Below are 19702 nucleotides of genomic sequence, written 5' to 3'. Positions count from 1 at the left end.
ACGTGAAGGGACACTGGCCAAGCCCTGAGTTCAAGCCCCAGGTCCGGCACACACACACGAATTCTGACGAAACGCGGGCGCTTCCCGTGGGAACAGCTCGTGTGCAGACACAGGAGCCCCTCCCCGGGTTGAGAATGCCGTGTAAACAGTTGCAGGCTGCGGGTTGCGTTGGAGCGCGGGAGCCGATCGCAGGAATTTGTACCCTCCCCCTCCCCAAGAATCCAGATCTGGGGGTGGGTGGGGGGTCCCTGGGGGAGAGAACGGAGGAATTCCCAGAGATTGGACCTCCAGGGGCGCCACCCCCCCCCCCCTCTCCCCAAGGAAGGGTGGACGGACGCGGCGGCGGGTGAGGCCGCCTGGAAAGGTAGGCAGCGCCGAGCGTGCCTGGACAGGGAGTCGGATTTTTCACATTCTGGAGACTCGGGTTACCTCGCCCCCGAGACGAGTGGGCGGTGACGGTCACCTTCAAGTCTGGAGCGTGACTTTATGGACTTTGCGCCGCTGTCAGAGGCTGGGAAGGACTCGCGACCTTCCCGCGAGCGCTAGACGCGAAGCCCCACCGCACAGACCAGCTAGCATTGCCCTCTTTCCCCCGGAGCAAACCGCGGAAAGGCTGCGATCGCGCCCTTTGGCCCAGGCGCCGCCCTCGGGCCCGCCCTGGCGCGGGCGCCCCGGGCGGGCGGGGCGGGGCGGGGCGGGCCTAGGCCCTCGGCGGGCTCCACCGCCCCGACCGCGGACGGAGTTCGGGACCCTACTACGCAGCCGCAGAAGCTGCGGCGGGCGGCAGGAAGGAAGGCGACGCCCCCTGGACGGAGGCAGGAACCCGGCCCGCCTCCCCGCCCGCGGAGTCGCCCGGGCCCCAGAAGTGATGAAAGCCGCGGCCGAGGCCAGGTCACGCCGAAGCCGTTGCCCTTTTAAGGGGGAGCCTTGAAACGGCGCCCGGGTTCCATGTTTGCATCCGCCTCGCGGGGAGGAAACTCCATGTTGTAACAAAGTTTCCTCCGTGCCCCCTCCCTCCCCCTCCCCCTTAGAACCTGGCTCCCCTCCCCTCCGAAGCTCGCGGGGATCCCTCCCTCCCAACCCTCCCCTCCCCCCCGCGCCCCGATTCCGGCCCGAGCCGGGGGGGAGGCCGGGCGCCCGGGCCAGAGTCCGGCCGGAGCGGAGCGCGCCCGGCCCCATGGACAGCTCGGCCGTCATTACTCAGATCAGCAAGGAGGAGGCGCGGGGCCCGCTGCGGGGCAAAGGTACTGGGGCGGCGGGGAGGGGGCCGCGGCCTGCACGCGGCGGGAGCGGAGGAGGCCGGGACCGGGATCTTTCTCCGCGCTGCAGCCGCTGCCACCGCCCGGGGCGCCCTCCTGGGCTGGGCCGGAGCCCCGACCGGAGGGAACGGGCAAGAGTTTGAACTCTTGGCGTCTAAGAGGCTGGGCGGGGCCTGGCGCCGCTTGAGTGCCTTGGTGTGCTTTTTGGTGGAGAAACTGAGTCAGGGGTAAAGAAAGGGGTTCCTGGGCTGACGGTGCCCGAGCGTCGCCCCCTCCCCCCATTGGCGCCAATGGGGCTGGAGGATGGGGTGAGGGGGCCGCCTTCGGGCCACCCCCCCCAGACTCCGCCCCCTCCAGGCTAGGGGTCCGGTCGGGTCTTGGGAAGGGGCGCACGGTGACAGCGGGCTGGGGAGGCTTGGCGGAATCTCCCGCCAACACACGGCCACGTTCCTGCAAACTTGCGCGTCATGGGCGGAGACGCAGAGCCCCGCGGAGGCACCGAGCCGTGGGGGTGGGGGGGGCAGCACTTTTCGGTCTCCTGGGCGCCCACGGCAAGAACCCAGCGTCAGGGCGGGCTCGGGGCGCCCGGGCTGCAGGCCCGAGGGCGCGGGGCCTGTGCACACTCGCAAGGCTCAGAGGAGCCGCTCTGCCCGCCGAGGCGACGCCCCTGGAGCTAGCCTTGTTCCCCCCACCCCCCTCCCATCCCCGTGCGGTCTTCGCGGCCTGGAAGACCTTCCAGATCTGCCCTCCTTTCGTCCGGGCCTAGCTCCTCTGGGGTCTCGGGCCCCGAGGGGGAGTGGGGTAGTGGAGGGTGGGTCTGTCAATCAGCACTCTGTGGCCAGGCCGCAGGTGGGAGGTCTGGAGGCGGGGCTGACAGATGGCCTCGGGACACTGGCCCTCAGGACTACACCTCATGTCTCTGGCCCTGCCTCCCAAGGACTTTGGACCCCCGGGGTAGACCGGATGGAGGTGGTGTGGGAGTGGACATGGGGCCCCTGGGGGCCCGGCCCTCCTGAGCAGGGACTGCTTTGGTGAGGCAGGGTGGTCAGGTGATGAAAGCCTGCGGAATAGAAAAATCACCTATCCCACCCCCCCCACCCCCTGGTGCAGGCCGCCCTCCCTCCCTGAAGTTCCCACACTAGGCTTTCCTGACCCGGAGCCGTCTTGGCTAGAGAGCCCGCATTGCAAGATCTCTGGCCCCGGCTCCAGGTTAGCACCTGGACCCATGCACACCGCCGCAGGTCCCTCCTCAACCCAGCCTCCTTTCTTCAGGTGACCACAAGTCAGCCGCTTCCCAGAAGCCCCGGAACAGGGGCTTCCTCCACTCGCTCTTCTGCTGTGTGTGCCGCGATGATGGGGAGGCCCTCCCTGCTCATAGTGGGGCTCCTCTGCTTGTGGAAGAGAATGGCACCATCCCCAAGGTGTGTGATGACAGCCAGGGGACTCAGGGGAAGGGGCTCCCGGCTAAGCTTTTCTGTCCTACCTTCAGAGGGTGTGGGGGGGGGGGCAGTCGATTCACCCAGTCAGGCACTGCACCCTCTCTGCCACTTTTTCCCATCCCCAAATGCTGCCTGGTTACAGAACTCAGAACGCCTCCCCCCCTGGGTGCTGAGAGTCGGGCTCACACAGCCAGGGGACTCACCCCAGGCCAAGTTGATAGCACCAAGGCTGGAAAGGGCCTGGACTATCTCACTGTCCTAGTGGGTTCTCAGAGCCAGGGGAAGGAAGCCTGATTAGGAGGCACCCCAACCAGGCCCACTTCCCCCCCATCCCCACCCACAGCAGACACCCGTCCAGTATCTGCTTCCTGAGGCCAAGGCACAGGACTCAGATAAGATCTGTGTGGTCATCGACCTGGATGAGACCCTGGTACACAGCTCCTTCAAGGTAGGCCCTGCCCAGCAGCGCTCTGCCCCGTGAGTGACTGCCAGGGAGACCTGTCCCTGGTGGGGGCGGGGGGGGGAAGGTCTCTGCTGGGTCCCCGCCCCTGGAGCTCCCCATCCCGGCTCCAGCTGTTCTTTTCCCACCCCACAGCCAGTGAACAACGCTGACTTCATCATCCCCGTGGAGATTGATGGGGTAGTCCACCAGGTGAGGGGCAGCGGGAAGAGGTGATGGGCTTGGTATTCACCCTCCACACCCCAGGCTGCTTCTACCAATCTGGAAAGATCCCTAGACGGGCCTTAGGTGGATGTGGAATAATAGCCCAGGCCCGGAGAGGGTGTGAAACTCGCCCAAGGCCACACAGAGCCCTAGGAGACTCCCGGCCTGCGGAGAGTAGGTTTCTCCTCCTAACCTTGTCTTGCTGTGCCCCCTTGCCCACCCCTGCCCGGGACCCAGTTCAAGTAATTCAGGATAGGTTGTGTGCTGTCCAGCCTGTTCTCCATTACTTGGCTCGGGTGCCGGTGCCCTGCAGCCTTGGGGTGAGGGGACAGACCCTGGTTCCTTCGTTTGGCTGAGGTGGGGGGGAGGAGGAAGGAGTTGGGAATGAGCGACCCACCTGTGAGATGGGGGTCCGCACTGGTGGGACGGGAAGCTTCTCTCGATTCTTTTGGGAGGGTGGGTGGTGGGGTGGCCAGCTGGGGTCACTCATTGAGTCTGGACTAGCCTCCTTGGGCCTCTGGGCCTCCTCCACCATGCCCTCCAGCCCTCCTCACCCTCTCCCAGCCTGTGGGCCGCCAGCTCCCCTCACTGGCTCCCCCCCCAGGTCTACGTGCTGAAGCGGCCCCATGTGGATGAGTTCCTGCAGCGGATGGGCGAGCTCTTTGAGTGTGTCCTCTTCACTGCCAGCCTTGCCAAGGTAAGCCCTCCCCCCGAGGGGGGGTGTCCTGGAGCAGCCACCCAAAGTCCTGTGACACTCCTGGTCCTGAGGTGACCCACTTCCCACCCCTAGTACGCAGATCCAGTAGCTGACCTGCTGGACAAGTGGGGGGCCTTCCGGGCTCGGCTGTTCCGGGAGTCGTGCGTCTTCCATCGGGGGAACTACGTGAAGGATCTGAGCCGGCTGGGGCGAGACCTGCGGCGGGTGCTTATCCTGGACAACTCGCCGGCCTCCTATGTCTTCCACCCAGACAATGCTGTGAGTGCACCCCACGCCCAGGGAGGGCCCGGCTCAAGGGCAAGAGCCTGCTTAGGCTTCCTGGGTTTCTCCCACCCCCCCCCCCCCCCCCAGGCAGAGCAGGGCTAGGGGCCAGGACCTTTCCATCGCCTTTTCCCGCCGTGCTCCCTTGTGCTTCCCTAGCCATTCCATGCCTACTTGTGCGTGTCAAATAACAAATAGCGTAGTGCTTCCCATGCGGCGCCCCTAAGTAGCACTTTGTGCAATTCTCTTTTGCTTTGTTGCGTATGTATTTTACCGACGGGTATAAAAAATGAAGTGTGCTTAGGGCTGACCTACACACGGTCCAACTCCCCCCCCCCCCTTCCTACTTCCCAGGTTCCGGTGGCCTCGTGGTTTGACAACATGAGTGACACAGAGCTCCATGACCTGCTACCCTTCTTCGAGCAGCTCAGCCGAGTGGACGATGTGTACTCAGTGCTCAGGCAGCCAAGGCCTGGGAGCTAGTGAGGTGCCACGGGGCCAGGACCTGCCCCTCCCTGGCTGAGGCCCGCACGAGCCTCCCATGCAGACTGGGGGTGCCACCTGTGCTCTGTTAGGACAACCTACGGGGCTGCACCACACTCACAGCCCTGGGGGAGCCGGTGTCTCTCCCACTGACCCCACTACGCTGCACCAAGGACAATGAGCCCCTGGGCGCCCCCCTCGTCCCGAGTCAGTGCCTTCAAACCTCCTTTCCCCTTCTCGGGGGGCCTGGAGGGCCCTGCCTGCTGCTCCTCTTTCTTCTTTCTCATGCTGCCATGTTTCTCTACTGCCAAATCGGGCCCCTTAGCTCCAGTTGTTTGGGGGAAATGGGCAGGGTTTCTGTTGCCTCCTGCCTCGAACCCCCAGCCTGGGAACCATGGATGCCAAGTGCCTTACATAGAGCTCTTCTGCACCCCCCTCCCCCGGCCCTGCCCTGGAGCAGCCTACAGGTCACTGCAGAATAGGCTGGCCTGGGAATCGGCTGGCTCACCCCTCTTGTGACTGATAGCCCCCCCCCCCACTACCAGTTTCCACAGGGGGATGGGGGGGGGCGTGGAGAAAAGAGGAGGTCTGTTACTACTTGTAAAAGTAGCTGAGGTTCTACCTTCAGAACCCCACAGTCCAGCTTCTCCAAGCTGATGGCAGGGCTGCAGCCCACATCACTTGAGCCCTGACTCCTGCCTTAACTACCCCAAGGCCTTGGGCTTGACTCCCCAGCTTTTGTGGCCTGGGTGTGGGGGGTGTGATAGGCAGGACCCTCTTGTGGTGCCATATATATATGTATATGTGTATATAGATTTTTAAGGGAAGGCGAGGGTAGGGGCTACATTCAGAAGGCCCTCCCTCAACCTTCCTGGGCCCAGAAATTGGGGTGGGGGGGGAGGGAGGGAAAGGATTTTTACATTTTTTAAACTGCTATTTTCTGAAAGGAACAAGCTAGGCCTAGGGGCTGCAGGCCTTGTCCTCTGTCCCTCACAGTCCCTTTATTATTATCATTAAAAAAAAAGTATCTATTAATTGAGCACCTTCTGTGCCTGGCAAGGAGCTAGGTCCACCACCAGCTAAGGGAGCTGGAGGAATTTTTGCCCTCTTAATTGGTGCCTCCCTCACCACCCCAGACTTCACCTGTGCCTTTAAGGTACCTGCAGGAGATGGGAACCTTCTGTGGGGTTGGGGGGGGGGGGAAGGTGGGTGTCTCCAGGAAGCCTGGCCCAGCTGTCTCCCCTCCCCCCCCCTTTGTGCCAACCCACCCCCTGCAGCCTCCTTGCCCCCTGCTGGCTGGGGGCAGCTCCCAGGACACCCTGCCTTCCAACTCTTGACTTCTCTGTTTCTAAAACTCCTCTGCACACATGCTGAGTCTGGAAGGCCTTGGGCTCTCCCCAGGGCCTAACGGTTAAGTGCCAAGGGAATGGGCAGGGAGAGGGAGGATTATGGTATGTGGTTGGTGGGCATCTGGTGACCTTCCCGTTTTAAGTGCCTTCTCTTGACTCAAGAGCCTCACCGTGTGTTAAGAACTAAAAAAGAGAACGCCAGATTCCCCCCCTTAGCCTGCTCCTGTGGTTTTTGGGAAGGGGTGGAGGTGATTGCACGGGGTGGGGGTGGGGGCTCTGAACTGCTCGCCCCGGAGGCGGGGTTGGGGGAAGGGGCTGCCGAGGCCTGGGGGTCCCAGGACGGGAACGGGGCAGGGGCGAGCGCGGCTTTGGGGCGCGTCGGTGCATCCGTGTGTGCTGCTGGACTTGCGGTGCCCTCGATCTGCAAAATGGAGACGGGGTCTCGGCAGACCTGATTAAATACCTGGGCGTCGAGGACTTAGGGAGCCTCCTTTTCCAAAGCAAGCCGGCCGTCGACGCCTTCCGTCCCTGGAATGCGCGCGGGGAGGGGCGGGGCCGGCGCGAGGCCGCGTTCGGCTGCGGCGGCGGAGGCGGAAGGGCTCGGCCGGGCTGACGTGGGCGGATCCGGAGGCCGCGGGCCTGGGCGGGGCGTCCGCTCCAGGGATCCGCGGGCTCCCTTCCCGGGGAGGCTGGGCGTGGTCGGCGCGGCTCCGCCGTCCGGCCTGATTGGTCGCGCCCTGGCCCCGCCCACCCGGGCCCGCGCGCGCTTCCTCTGCTGGGCGGGGCAGGAAGTGGCCTCCGGCCCCGCATCCCTGAGCCTCCCCGGCGACCGTGCTGACCGCTGGAGGCCCCGCTTCCCTCGCTGGACTCCCCGGGCCTCGCCCTCCCCGGCTTGTGCCTCCTCTACACCCTGAGTCTGCAAAGGGACCCGGCCCTTCTACCCCAACCCTCTCCTCGCAGGGCGGAAGCGGGGTGTGCGCCCCTAACGTTAATCTCCTTACTCAATCACCTCACCTGGTGAACCTAGTCCCGAGCCTCCTCGTGCCCAGGTGTGGATCGCCCCGAAGTCTGGGCGCGGGGAGCGTGCAGACCTCCTCTGTCCCACCCTGACCGAGCCCGGAAACACTCACCTGGGAAGAGAGGCCCGCGGACCCTGGCGCCGGCTGCCACTCCGGACCACACCAGGAAAGCCTTTGACAAGATCGGGTTCCCAGGCGTGGGGCCCTGCTCTATTTCCTGCTCTCTATGCAAACCCTGCTCGCCCCAAATTTGCATTCCCGTGGCCCAGACACCCAGAGCACCCCACTTCAGGGAGACCACAGGTTTCCTCAATGTTCTCTCCCTCCCTCCCCCCCCCCCCCGTCCATGCCCGCCACCCACCCCGGATTAGACGCGACCACAAGTGTGGGTGCTACCCTGTGCCAGGCACGGTGCCAGGCGGGCAAAGCTGCGCTCTGCTCTCAAGGAACTGACGCCGCAGTGCAATAAACTGATAAATCCAGGACGGGGGGAGGGTAGATACATAGATACTAACATCTAAAATCTGTTAACTCCGAGGAATGTGTCTAGGATGCTACCCTCTCTCGATGGTCTTTGAGGGTTGTTTTGGGGGTTTTTTTTTTGGTAGAAATTAAGTTGAGGCCTCCTCACCTGAGTGCCGGTGGCTCAGGCCTGTAGTCCTATCTACTCAGGAGGCTGAGATCTGAGGATAGCGGTTCCTTTCCCTCCTTTCCTTTCCCTCCTTTCCTTTCCTTTCCCTCCTTTCATTTCTGCTTCCCTCCCTCCCCCCTCCTTTCCTTCCTTCCTTCCTCTTAGAGAAAGGATTTGTTCTGTTCTGTTGTTTGCTTTTTGTCTTTTGAGACAGGGTTTCACTATATAGTCCAGGCCTGGGCAGTCTTCTGAATGTTGGGCTATCAGGATTTTTGCCTGTGTTTGACACCTTCTGTTTACCTCCTCACTATTAGGGACGGGATGTAGCTCACCCATAGAGGGTTTGCCTGAGCTCACTGTTCCACCCCCGGCACTGGAAGAAAAAAAAAGTGGTACTATTTTATCAATCTCATGAATTGCTTGTTCTCTGGTGGACTTCCTTGGTCTCTACTGTGATTCCCTCAGTGGGTTAATATACTTCCTACCTTCTGCCTCCAGTTGATTTGCAATCTCCAGAACCTCAGTATGAGCTACTAAGCTTCCAGCACTGATGTGGGAGTCATACCCCCCATCACTGGAGCAGACAAGAGTGCCCTGATTACACAGACAAGTACTGAGGGGAGTACTGAGGGTGAGTCAGCCCTGGAATTGCTGTCACTGCAGCTTGCTTCACTCCTGGAAAGCTAATAAATGAGAGCACTTAAGAGACTTTCTGATCAGAGTCTGCTTAGTCCAATTAAAATTGAATCAGAAGATATTCCACTTGCCATGCTAATTTAGCAGGTCACAGACAAGGGTGATCTGGTTTTCTTGATACCTGGTGACAATTTAACCTCCACAATCATAATTCTTCCAAGAAGGACAAGCTCTCAATCAAATGACCAGTTCTAGAATTCACTGGCTTCTTGTAGTATGCACAAAATGGGATGAACAGAAATAAGCAAAGAAGTACATGAAAATACAGACAAAATTAAGTAAAAGAAAATCACTCAAAGCCTGGCGCCACCGATGGCTCATACCTATAATTCTAGCTACTCAGGAGGTTGAGATCTGAGGATTGAAGTTCAAAGCTAGCCCAGGCTGGAAAGTCCAGGAGACGCTTACCTCCAATTAACCACCAGAAAACCAGAAGTGATGTTGTGGCTCAAGTGGTAGAGCACTAGCCTTGAGCTGAAGAACTCAGGGACAGCACCTAGGCCCAGAGTTCAAGCCCCATGGCGGACCAAAAAAAGAGAGAGAGAGAGAGAAAGGAAACCATTCAAAAGCAGAGTTCTAGTAATAAGCCAAACATTGGGTATCCATGGAAGAAGTTGTTCAAATACCTTGGAGACCATTCCTTCCAGTGACACTACAGAAAGGTCTGGGATGCCATCAAGTCACTGAGGCAAGGACTTTCTACTAGGCAGAGCGCCCCCTGGCTAATGCTGGGGAAGTGACTATTTGAAGAGTACAGTGTGTCAAATGGCAGTGAGAAGGTAATTCTCATTTGTATTCTCAGAGCAATATTATCTCAGCTTGTAGATGTCAGTTTAGGAGGGAAAAGTTCTGCTCGCCAAGTAGCTTGTTTGCATAGTGGCATATCATTGTCCTGGTGGCTATCAGCTAGCCACTTGACTCAGTTACAATGAAAACTCAAAATGGAGTTAGTGCTGTCAAAGCATAGTTGTAACTATTAGAATAAAAATATTTAGGCAGGGCTGGGGATATGGCCTAGTGGCAAGAGTGCTTGCCTCATATACATGAGGCCCTGGGTTCAGTTCCCCAGCACCACATATACAGAACATGGCCAGAAGTGGCGCTGTGGCTCAAGTGGCAGAGTGCTAGCCTTGAGCAAGAAGAAGCCAGGGACGGTGCTCAGGCCCTGAGTCCAAGCCCCAGGACTGGCCAAAAAAAAAAAAAAAAAAAAAAAAATTTAGGCAGAGTCACATGCTTCTGGCTTACACCTGTAATACTCAGAAAGCTGAGATCTGAAGATCACAGTTCAAAGCCAGCACAGGCAGGAAAATCAATGAGATTCTCATCTCCAATTAACCTCTGAAAACCAGAAGTAGAGCTATGGCTCAAAATGGGAGCACTACCCTTGAGCAGAAAAACTCAGGCAAAGCTCCCAGGCCCTGAGTTCAAGCCCCATGAATAACAAGGGCTGGGAATGTGGCTTAGTGGTAGAGTGCTTGCCTAGCATGCATGAAGCCCTGGGTTCGATTCCTCAGCACCACATAAACAGAAAAAGCCAGAAGTGGCACTGTAGCCCAAGAGGTAGAGTGCTAGCCTTCAGCAAAAAGAAGCCAGGGACAGTGCTCAAGCCTTGAGTTCAAGAGCCGGGACTGGCAAAAAAAGAAAAAAAAAAGAACAACAACAAAAAATAGGCCAGGTGCTGGTGGTTCTAGACTCTAATCCTAGCTACTCAGGAGGCTGAGATTTAAGAATCCTAACTAAAGATATGGCTCAAGGTATGGCCAGTTGTGAGGAGAAAAAGCCTAAGGTAGAGTTCAAGGCTCTGAATTCAAATGCTAGTACTGGCAAAAAAAAAAAAATTATAATACCTATTTTCTTCAGTTCACAAGAATCATAGCACACCAAAACACACCACAATACCTAATGTGGGAAAAGAAACAGGGGCACATGATTTCAATGCTCTAAGTGTAATTGAGAGAACTTAGAAGGCAGGAAAGCAGGCAAGGGGCTCCTCTGAGCCCCACAGGGCAGTCCGGGGGTGAGGTGGGGATTAGAAAATGGCCCCATGATGAAATCAGGTGCAGAGGAGTTTGGAAAGAAGGCATCAAGGTAGCTTGAGTGAGACTCTTCCACATGCACTGGGAGAGCTTCTGAGCAAAGCCTCAGTGTCCAGCCACAGCAGGAAGGGTGGGAAGTGACCACAATGCTGGCTGGCCAGTGGGGAAAGATGGGAAAGGAAGCTGCGGAAAGGAGGAGGGGCAGATGATGCCAATCTATTGTTAGAACAGGGAGTGTGCTTTCTCTTGCAGGCATTGGGCACCACCGCTGATCCCTGAGGGCCACTGAGCAGGAGAGGGGTAGGGGCATATTGGACATTAAGTCAGAAGCAGAGACAGGAGACTCGACTGGGAAACCATAGTCACAGCCTGAAGATGGAGGCTGAAGTGTTTTTTTTGGGGGGTGTTTTTTTTTTGCTTCTGTTTTTGCCATTCCTGGGGCTTGAACTCAGGGCCTGAGGCACTGTCCCTGGCTTCTTTTTGCTCAAAGTTAGCACTCTACCACTTGAGCCACAGTGCCACTTCCGGCTTTTCTATATATGTGGTGCTGAGGAATCGAACCCAGGACTTCATGTACACAAGGCAAACACTCTACCACTAGGCCATGTTCCCAGCGAGGCTGCAAGTTTGAAGTGGGGCCCAGGCAGTGAAGAGAGATGGACAAAGAGTGAGAGGGAGGAGATAAGCTTGGCTGGAAGTGTGGCTGATCCAGTTTGGAAGGATGAAGGAAAGGGAAGAAGGGGAGTTCAAGTCTGGCTCTGGAGATATCAGCCTCTATCTGAGCCCATAATAGAACAACACTTATACTTGCTTGTCACACACACACACACAAACGAGCACACACATGTACAGTAGAGAATGTAAGGAAACAGGCACCCAATACAATGCTGTTGAAAGAAGTATAAACTGATACAACCTAGAGAGTGATTTCGTAATATCAATCAAAAATTTTTTTTAATTTTAATTTTTTGCTAGTTCTGCCTTGAGCTTGAACTCAGCCTGGTCACTGTCCCTGAACTTCCTTGTGCTCAAGGCTAGCACTCTTATCACTTGAGCCACAGCGCCACTTCCAGCTTTTTCTGTGTATGTGGTACTAAGGAATTGAACTCAGGGCTTTATGCATGCGAGGCAAGCACTCTACCACTAAGCCACATTCCCAACCCCCAAAATGTTTTAAAGACCATGAGCCAGTGGCTCATGCCTGTAATCCTAGCTACTCAGGAGGCTGAGATATGAGGTTTGGGGTTTGAAGCCAGGTGGGCAGGAAAGTCTGTGAGACTCTTCTTTCCAATAAATACTCTGAAAAAGCCAGGAGTGGCGCTATGGCTCAAGTGGTATAAATGGCACTGTAGCTCAAAGTGGTAGAACACTATTCTTGAGTGAAAAAGCTCAGGGATAGCACCCAGGCCTGGAGTTCAAGCCCCATAACCAACAAAATAAATAAATAAAGTGTTTTGTTTTTTGCCAGTCCTGGGGCTTGAACTCAGGGCCTGAGCACTGTCCTTAGCTTCTTTTTGCTCAAGACTAGTGCTCTAACACTTGAGCCAAAGCGCCACTTCTGGCTTTTTCTATATATGTGGTGCTGAGGAATTGAACCTAGGGCTTCATGTATATGAGGCAAGCACTCTACCACTAGGTCGTAGTCTCAGCCCCCCAAAATAGACACTGTGTGTGTGTACACCAATACTGAGGTCCAAACATTGTTTACACTGGGTGTGTGTGTGCACGCGTGCATGTGCCCATGTGCTGATTCTTGAGCTTGAACTAAGGGCCTAGGCACTGTCCCTGAGTTATTGTGCACTCTTCCACTTGCCCACAGCTCCATGTCCAGCTTTTTTTTTTTGGTGGTTCATTGGAGATAAGAGTCTGTTGGTCTTTCCTGCCCTGGCTGGCTTTAAACCAAGATCCTTAGATCTCAGCCTGAGTAGCTAAGATTACAGGTATGTGCCACCCACTTTCGGGGGGGCCTTTTACTTGGCAATTTTTCACTCAAGGCTGGCACTCTACCGTTTGAACCACACCTTCACTTCCAGTGTTTTGCTGGTTACTTGGGGATAAGAGTCTCACAAACTTTTCTGCCTGGAGATGATTTCGAATCTTTTTTTTTTTTTTCCTGTTTTCTTTTTTCTGCCAGTCCTAGGTCTTGGACTCAAGGGCCTGAGCACTGTCCCTGGCTTCTTTTTGCTCAAGGCTAACACTCTACCACTTGAGCCACAGTGCCACTTCTGGCTTTTTCTATATATGTGGTGCTAAAGAATCAAACCCAGGGCTTCATGTATGCAAGGTAAGCACTCTACCACTAGGCCATATTCCCAGCCCTGGTTTTGAATCTTGATCCTCGAATCTCAGTTTCCTTTGAGTAGCTGAGATTCCCAGATCTTGGATCTAAGCAATTTTGAGTTTAAGCAATTCTATTTGTAGGAATTTGCATGGTAAAGGAAATGTGTGGAATATATAACCTGACATGTATAAGAGTGTTCATTAGGCTGGGCGCTGGTGGTTCATGCCTATAATCCTAGCCACTCAGGAAATTGAGATCTGAGGATCGCGGTTCAAAGCCAGACTGGGCAAGAAAGTCCAAGAGACTCCTATCTCCAATAAACTACACACAAAAAAGCTGGAAGTGGTACTGTGGCTTAAGTGGTAGAGTGCTAGCCTTGAGCAAAAGAAGCTCAAGGACAGAGCCCAGGCCCAAAGTTCAAGTCTCAGGACTGGAAAAAAAAAAGTGTCATTGCATCATTGTTTGTAATAGCTAAACCAGTGTCCCTCGGTAGGACTATTAAATAATCTTGCCACAGCTATAATAGAGAATGCTATGTAGTCAAGAAAAGTAATAGAGGTGGGGCTGGGGATATGGCCTAGTGGCAAGAGTGCTTGCCCCGTATACATGAGGCCCTGGGTTCAATTCCCCAGCACCACATATACAGAAAATGGCCAGAAGTGGCACTGTGGCTCAAGTGGCAGAGTGCTAGCCTTGAGCAAAAAGAAGCCAGGGACAGTGCTCAGGCCCTGAGTTCAAGGCCCAGAACTGGCCAAAAAAAAGGAAAAAAAATAATAGAGGTATAAGGAGGAGAAGGAGCTATACAAGCTGGTAGAGAATACAAGCTGGTAGAGAGCTGGTACACTGTTAAGTGGAACAAAGCAATATTCATGTTTGTGGCAGTGGTTTATTCCATTAAGTAAATAAAAATGTTGACACACCTGGTGCTGGTGGCTCATCCCTGTAATCTTAGCTACTTAGGAAACTGAGGTCTGAGGATTGGGGTTTGAAGCCAGTCCAGGAAGAAAAGCCTGTGCGATTATCTCTAATTAACCAGCAAGAAGCTGGAAGTAGAGGTATGGCTCAAATGGCAGAGCACTAGCGATGAAGAGAAAAAGCTAAGCAAGAGCATGAAGCTCTGAGTTCAAGCCCTAGCAGGACAGCCATACACACAGGCAAAACAGTAGAGACAAATACACATTCATGATATGGCCAATCCTAGGGAATGTGGCTGGAAGACTCAGTCCTATGGGGGAGGGGATACATCATTTACATGTTTGTAGTTTGAACTATTTTAGGAGGGATATATATATATATTAATATATATATATTAATTTTTAAAACCCATAGTTTGAAGAACACCTAGTTTCCTAAATATGTTGTCTAAGATAGAAGTGATAAATTCTGTTTCTTCTCTTCAGACATTTGTTACACACCTATGACAAACCAGGTCCTTGGTTAGCGCAGTGAGTACAATCCTGAGGGAAAATAGACATTAAAAAGGTAATTAAGCCAGGGGCCTGGGCCTCACGCCTGTAATCCTAGTTACTCAAGAGGCTGAGATCTGAGACCACAGTTCAAAGCCAGCCCAGGCAGGAAAAGTCCCTGAGACTCTTGTCTCCAATTAACCACCAGAAAACTGGAAGTGGTGCTGTGGCTCAAGTGGTAGAGCGCTAGCCTTGAGATGAAGAGTGCAGGAACAGTGCCCAGGCCCAGAGTTCAAGCCCCACAACCAAAAAACAAAAAAAAACAAAAAGGTCTCACAGACTTTCCTGCTCAGGCTGGCTTTGAACAGTGATCTCAGATTTCAGTCTCCTGAGTAGCTAGGATTATAGGTGTGAGCCACCAGCTGAAGTCTTTGCTTTAAAAAAATAGTTTTAATATATATCTATGCTCTCTCACACTCTTTCTGTCTCTTGCTTGCTCACTCAATCTCTAGCTTTCATTATGTTGCCCAGGCTAGCCTTGAACTCCTGGGTTCAAGCCTCAGTTCTCCTCAATTGCTGGGTACTGAGGTACTCCATGTAAACTCCAAGATGATTTTTAATTGCAAAATGAAAGTTGTACCTTAAAAGCAACTGGGCACCAGTGGCTCATGCCTGTCATCCTAGCTATTCAAGAGACTGAGATCAGAGATCAGAGTTTGAAGCCAGCCTGGGCAGGAAAGTCCATAAAACTCATACCTAACAAACTACTCAAAAAATGCTGGAAGTGGAGCTGTGGCTCAAGTGGTGGAGCACTAAAAAGCTCAGGGACAGTGCTTATGCCCTGAGTTCAAGGACTGATACAGTCCTAGGACTGCCACAAATGGAAAGCAAGAAAGGAAGGAAGGAAGGAGAGCAAGCGAGAGAGAGAGAGAGAGAGACAGAGAGAGAGACAGAGAGAGAGAAAGGAAGAAAGGAAGGAAGGAAGGAGAAGAAAGAAAGAAAGGAAGGAAGGAAGAAAGAAAGAAAGAAAGGAAGGAAGGAAGGAAGGAAGAAAGAAAGAAAGAGAGAGAAAGAAAAAATACTGGTAGTCACCACTGTAACCAGGGCATCAAAGCTCCCATTACTTGTGCTGGGACAACTTGGTATGATGTGCCTCTATGCAATGCTTGGTCATCACTTTTAACTATACTACTGAAAGACCAGAATAATGAGGACCCGTACCTCAGCATCTCCTGGGGGTTGGTGACTAGTTCAAAATCTCAGGCCCCACCCTGGACCTACTAAAGCAGAATGTTCATTTTACACAGCTGATCTGTACAATCATGCACTTTGAAAAGTGCTGCTCTAGAACGTATTCTTGTGGAACATGTTTAACTAGAATCTGCTAGATGCACCCTAGGCTTTTGAGAAATGCAGGCAGAAGAGGAACAAACTAAATAATACCATAAGGAAAGACTGGGACAGATTTACAGTGTGGACATTCTACAGGGCAACTTGTCTTTCATTCAGATAAGCCAGTGTCATGGGGAAAATGAGAAAGGACTCTTCTAGATTAAAAAGTATGGAAATGATATGGCAACAGAAATGCTTAATCTTGCTTTGAGCCTCTATCAATAAAATCAGCTGTTACAGTCCTTGTGGAGCCAAGTGAAAGAAGCTGACTGTGAGCTGGATAGAAGAGGACATTAGGGGCTGGGGATATGGCCTAGTGGCAAGAGTGCTTGCCTTGTATACATGAGGCCCTGGGTTCGATTCCCCAGCACCCATATACAGAAAACGGCCAGAAGTGGCGCTGTGGCTCAAGTGGCAGAGTGCTAGCCTTGAGCAAAAAGAAGCCAGGGACAGTGCTCAGGCCCTGAGTCCAAGGCCCAGGACTGGCCAAAAAAGAAAAAAAAAAAAAGAGGACATTAGAAGTCATTGTTTGGGCTGAGCCCTGATGGCTCATGCCTGAATTCCTAGCTACTCAGGAGGCTGAAACCCTTGAGGATTGTGGTTCAAAACCAGCCTGGGCAGAAAGGTTTTAAAGATTCCATCTCCAATTAACCACAAAATGTCCAGATTGGAGGTACAGCTCAAGTGAGAATGCAACAACCATGAGCAAGCAGGAGGCCCTGAATTCAAAAGCTAGTAGTGGCTAAAGAGAAAAAAAAGGAGCTTGTAGGCCCAGATACAAAAATAACATTGCAGTTATGAAGGAAAGTGCGCTTAGAAATGTGTGACACACATTTTGGCTGGAGAATCATGATGTCTGAATTTACTTTCAAATATATGTATGCGCATATTAACTTTTGAATGCATGGACTTTAAAAAATACAATTTAATTGTTATTATTAGGGTGCTGTACAGAAGGGTTACTGTTTCATGAGTCAAGTGATAAATACACTTCTTTTTACTTTTTTTTTTTTTTATCCTGGAGCTTGAACTTAGGGCCTGGGCTCTGTCCCTGAGCCTCTCTGTGTTCAAGGCTAGCACTCTACCAGTTGAGACACAGCACCACTTCTGGCCTTTTCTGTTTATGTGCTACTGAGGAATCCAACCCAGGGCTTCATGCATGTTGGCAAGCACTCTACCACTAAACCACATTCTCAGTCTCCCTTTTTACTTTTTTGTAAAGGTGATATAGAGAACAGTTGCAGTTATATAAGTTAGGTAATGAACACATTTCTTTTTGGGCAATATCACCCTCCCTCCCTTCACTTTCCTCAATTACCCACTGCTGTCCATACCCACAAATTGCATAGTTCATTTTCCACTTAGCATCTACTAAGGCATGGATTTATTTATTTATTTATTTTTTGGCCAGTCCTGGGGCTTGGACTCAGGGCCTGAGCACTGTCCCTGGCTTCTTCTTGCTCAAGGCTAGCACTCTGGCACTTGAGCCACAGCGCCACTTCTGGCCGTTTTCTGTATATGTGGTGTTGGGGAATCGAACCCAGGGCCTCATGTATACGAGGCAAGCTCTCTTGCCACTAGGCCATATCCCCAGCCCCCCCCATGGATTTTTTTATACTATTATTTCTTCTTTTCCATATGATTGACATTTGTCATAGTCTCCTGGGTAGCTAAGATTACAAGTGTGAGCCACTGGTACCCATCTTGTAATTTTATTTATAATATAAAAGTTGGAAGCTACTTTAGTTTTCATTATAGGCAGTAGTAAATACTGTTAGGTTAATCTGGTGGGTGATTATTTTTTATTAGCATACACTAGTTGTATAAGAGGGTGTCATTGTGACATTTCACACATATATACAATGTATCCCTAATACATTTCCTCTGTTTTGTTTTTTGTTAAGAATCTGTGCTAATAAAATCCTTGTGTTCTGAGTTTGATCTCAGTCTTAATAAAAATGAGATTATAGAAGGAAATGCAACAACAATAGCAAAATCTGGTCATGAGAAATAAACGAAGAAAAGAATAATGATATGATCTAATGACAAATATTTACAAGAATACTTATCATAGCGTTTTTGTGGGACACATTTTGGAGATCCAATCTGAGCTATTGTTTATATGATCTGTGCTAATGGATTACAATGTGGAGACTGAAAAGGAAGTTGTAGGTAAGTACGAAGTGTTGGGTGCTGGTGACTCACACCTGTAGTCCTAGCTACTCTAGAGGCTGAGATCTGAGGATCACAATTTGAAGCCAGCCAAGGTAAACAAATACACAAATTCCAGAGACTCTGATCTTCAATTAACCAGCAAAAAGCCAGAAGTGGAGTTGTGACTCAAGTGGCAAAGTGCTAACCTTGAGCCAGAAAGCTCAGAGACAGCTCCCAAGCCTGGAGTTCAAGTCTCAGAAGCAAACAAAGTATGTATGCACACATATATTTTATATATATATGTATAGAAATTATATAATTATATACATATAGTACACACACATAGTCTATGTACTGGGATGTGATTTAGGATATACTAGAAGAAATTCTAGCAATGGATCAGTTATGGCACCTGGAATTATAGGTGAGCTTTTACTTTGCTGTTTGCTTGCCTAGGTAACTAAGAGAATATATATCCTTTTCATTCACAAGAAATAGCATATCATCATCATCATCATCATCATCATCATCATCATCATCATCATCGTTGGTCTTGGGGCTTGAACTCTGGGCCTGGGCCCTGTCCCTGAGCTCTTCAAAGAAGCTCAAAGCTAGCACTCTACCACTTGAGCCACAGTGCTGCTTCCAGTTTTCTGGTGGTGAATTGGAGAGGAGTCTCAGAGACTTTTCCTCCTCAGGTTGGCTTTGAACTGCAGTCCTCAGATCTCAGCCTCCTGAATAGCTAGGATTACAGGCGTGAGCCCCTGGTGCCTGGCTGGCATTACATTACTTTTAAAGACAAGGGCTGGGGATATGGCCTAGTGGCAAATGTGCCTGCCTCATATACATGAGGCCCTGGGTTCGATTCCCCCAGCACCACATATACATAAAATGGCCAGAAGTGGCGCTGTGGCTCATGTGGCAGAGTGCTAGCCTTGAGCAAAAGGAAGCCAGGGACAGTGCTCAGGCCCTGAGTCCAAGCCCCAGGACTGGCCAAAAAAAAAAAAAAAAAAAAAAAGACAAAATTACACTTGCAGTGTGTCTACTTCTTGGACTAGAACATGCATGGGTGCACTCTCTGTGCACTCACACCACACACACACACAGTGCGTGAACACTGTGGTTCTAGAACTCTGGGGAGGGTGTGGTCAGCAGCAGGGCTGCCCTCTCCCCGGCCCACTTCATCTCCCCCTCCTAAGAACCAGGGTTCAGAAGTGATAGAACTGCTGCAGGTTGAGGGACAGCCACCCCCAGTGTGAGTTTGTACTCAAAGCCAGCATGTGAACAAGACTCCCACGAGTGAGGGCCACACCCCTTCTCCTCCTGAAGCAGATGGACCCCGGGGTCCAGGGCGAGACACGGACACCCGGGCTCCTGGGAGAGGGTGGAACAGCAGAGTCCAAAGGCACCAGTTTATGACAACTCATAAAAGTTCCAGGTGTGCCCCTGAGGGGGGAGGACAGGAAGAGCGTTTGCCTCACTGAGGGAGGGTCATACTGCAGAGAAGAGGTCCCAGAGTCCCCTTCTGTTCTACCCCTCTGGCTCCAAGGTTCAATCCCAGCCTTGCCTTCCTGGGTTTAGGACTTCTAGAGCTGACACTTTCCTTTCCCAATGTGCCCCCATGGCCGAAGGGAGGAGAGCTGAGCCCTGTCTCCGGGGGCAAGAGGACCCGTCCAAGGGCCCATGTCCTTGCCTGGTGGGTGCTGTGCCCTTGCAGAGAGGGAGGGCCTGAGCCCTAGGCGAAATTACACCCCATCCCTGGTGGCTCACTTGGGAACCAAGGTGGGGCACATGAGCTGTGGCTGTCAGGCTATCCCTGGGCTCTAGGCTCCCAGGGACCTGACTGGGCACCTGCCTCCTTCCCCCCCCCCCATCCATTCTCTCTCTCTGGGGCCTTATCTTCCCTTATATGGT

At 52.7% G+C, this 19702-nt stretch overlaps 1 protein-coding gene across 2 annotated transcripts; it reads left to right on the top strand.

Moving 5' to 3' along the window:
- The first annotated feature begins 742 nt into the window (after positions 1-742).
- On the top strand, positions 743-6383 carry Ctdsp1 (CTD small phosphatase 1). Of its 2 annotated transcripts, none has more exons than XM_048344765.1 (7): positions 743-1244; positions 2532-2680; positions 3045-3146; positions 3294-3350; positions 3967-4059; positions 4153-4338; positions 4696-6383. In XM_048344765.1, exons 1-7 carry the CDS (start codon positions 1178-1180, stop codon positions 4822-4824), a joined length of 783 nt encoding a protein of 260 aa, XP_048200722.1. In that variant the 5' UTR covers positions 743-1177; the 3' UTR covers positions 4825-6383. The 2 variants fall into 2 exon arrangements, with proteins under 2 accessions (XP_048200722.1, XP_048200721.1); XM_048344764.1 differs by having other exon boundaries at positions 753-1244; positions 3042-3146.
- Positions 6384-19702: the final 13319 nt, after the last annotated feature.

This window comes from Perognathus longimembris, chromosome 4 (assembly GCF_023159225.1).
Source record: "Perognathus longimembris pacificus isolate PPM17 chromosome 4, ASM2315922v1, whole genome shotgun sequence".
NCBI classification, from domain to species: Eukaryota; Metazoa; Chordata; class Mammalia; order Rodentia; family Heteromyidae; genus Perognathus; species Perognathus longimembris.
This window is presented reverse-complemented; position numbering and strand designations above follow the sequence as displayed.

Excerpts from the sequence above, each read along its gene's own strand:
- Ctdsp1 (XM_048344764.1), top strand. The coding sequence starts at position 1,178 with ATGGACAGCTCGGCCGTCATTACTCAGATCAGCAAGGAGGAGGCGCGG. Across the intron at positions 3,147-3,293 it reads TGGTACACAGCTCCTTCAAG|CCAGTGAACAACGCTGACTT; the intron begins GTAGGCCCTGCC and ends CCCACCCCACAG. Across the intron at positions 4,339-4,695 it reads TCTTCCACCCAGACAATGCT|GTTCCGGTGGCCTCGTGGTT; the intron begins GTGAGTGCACCC and ends CCTACTTCCCAG.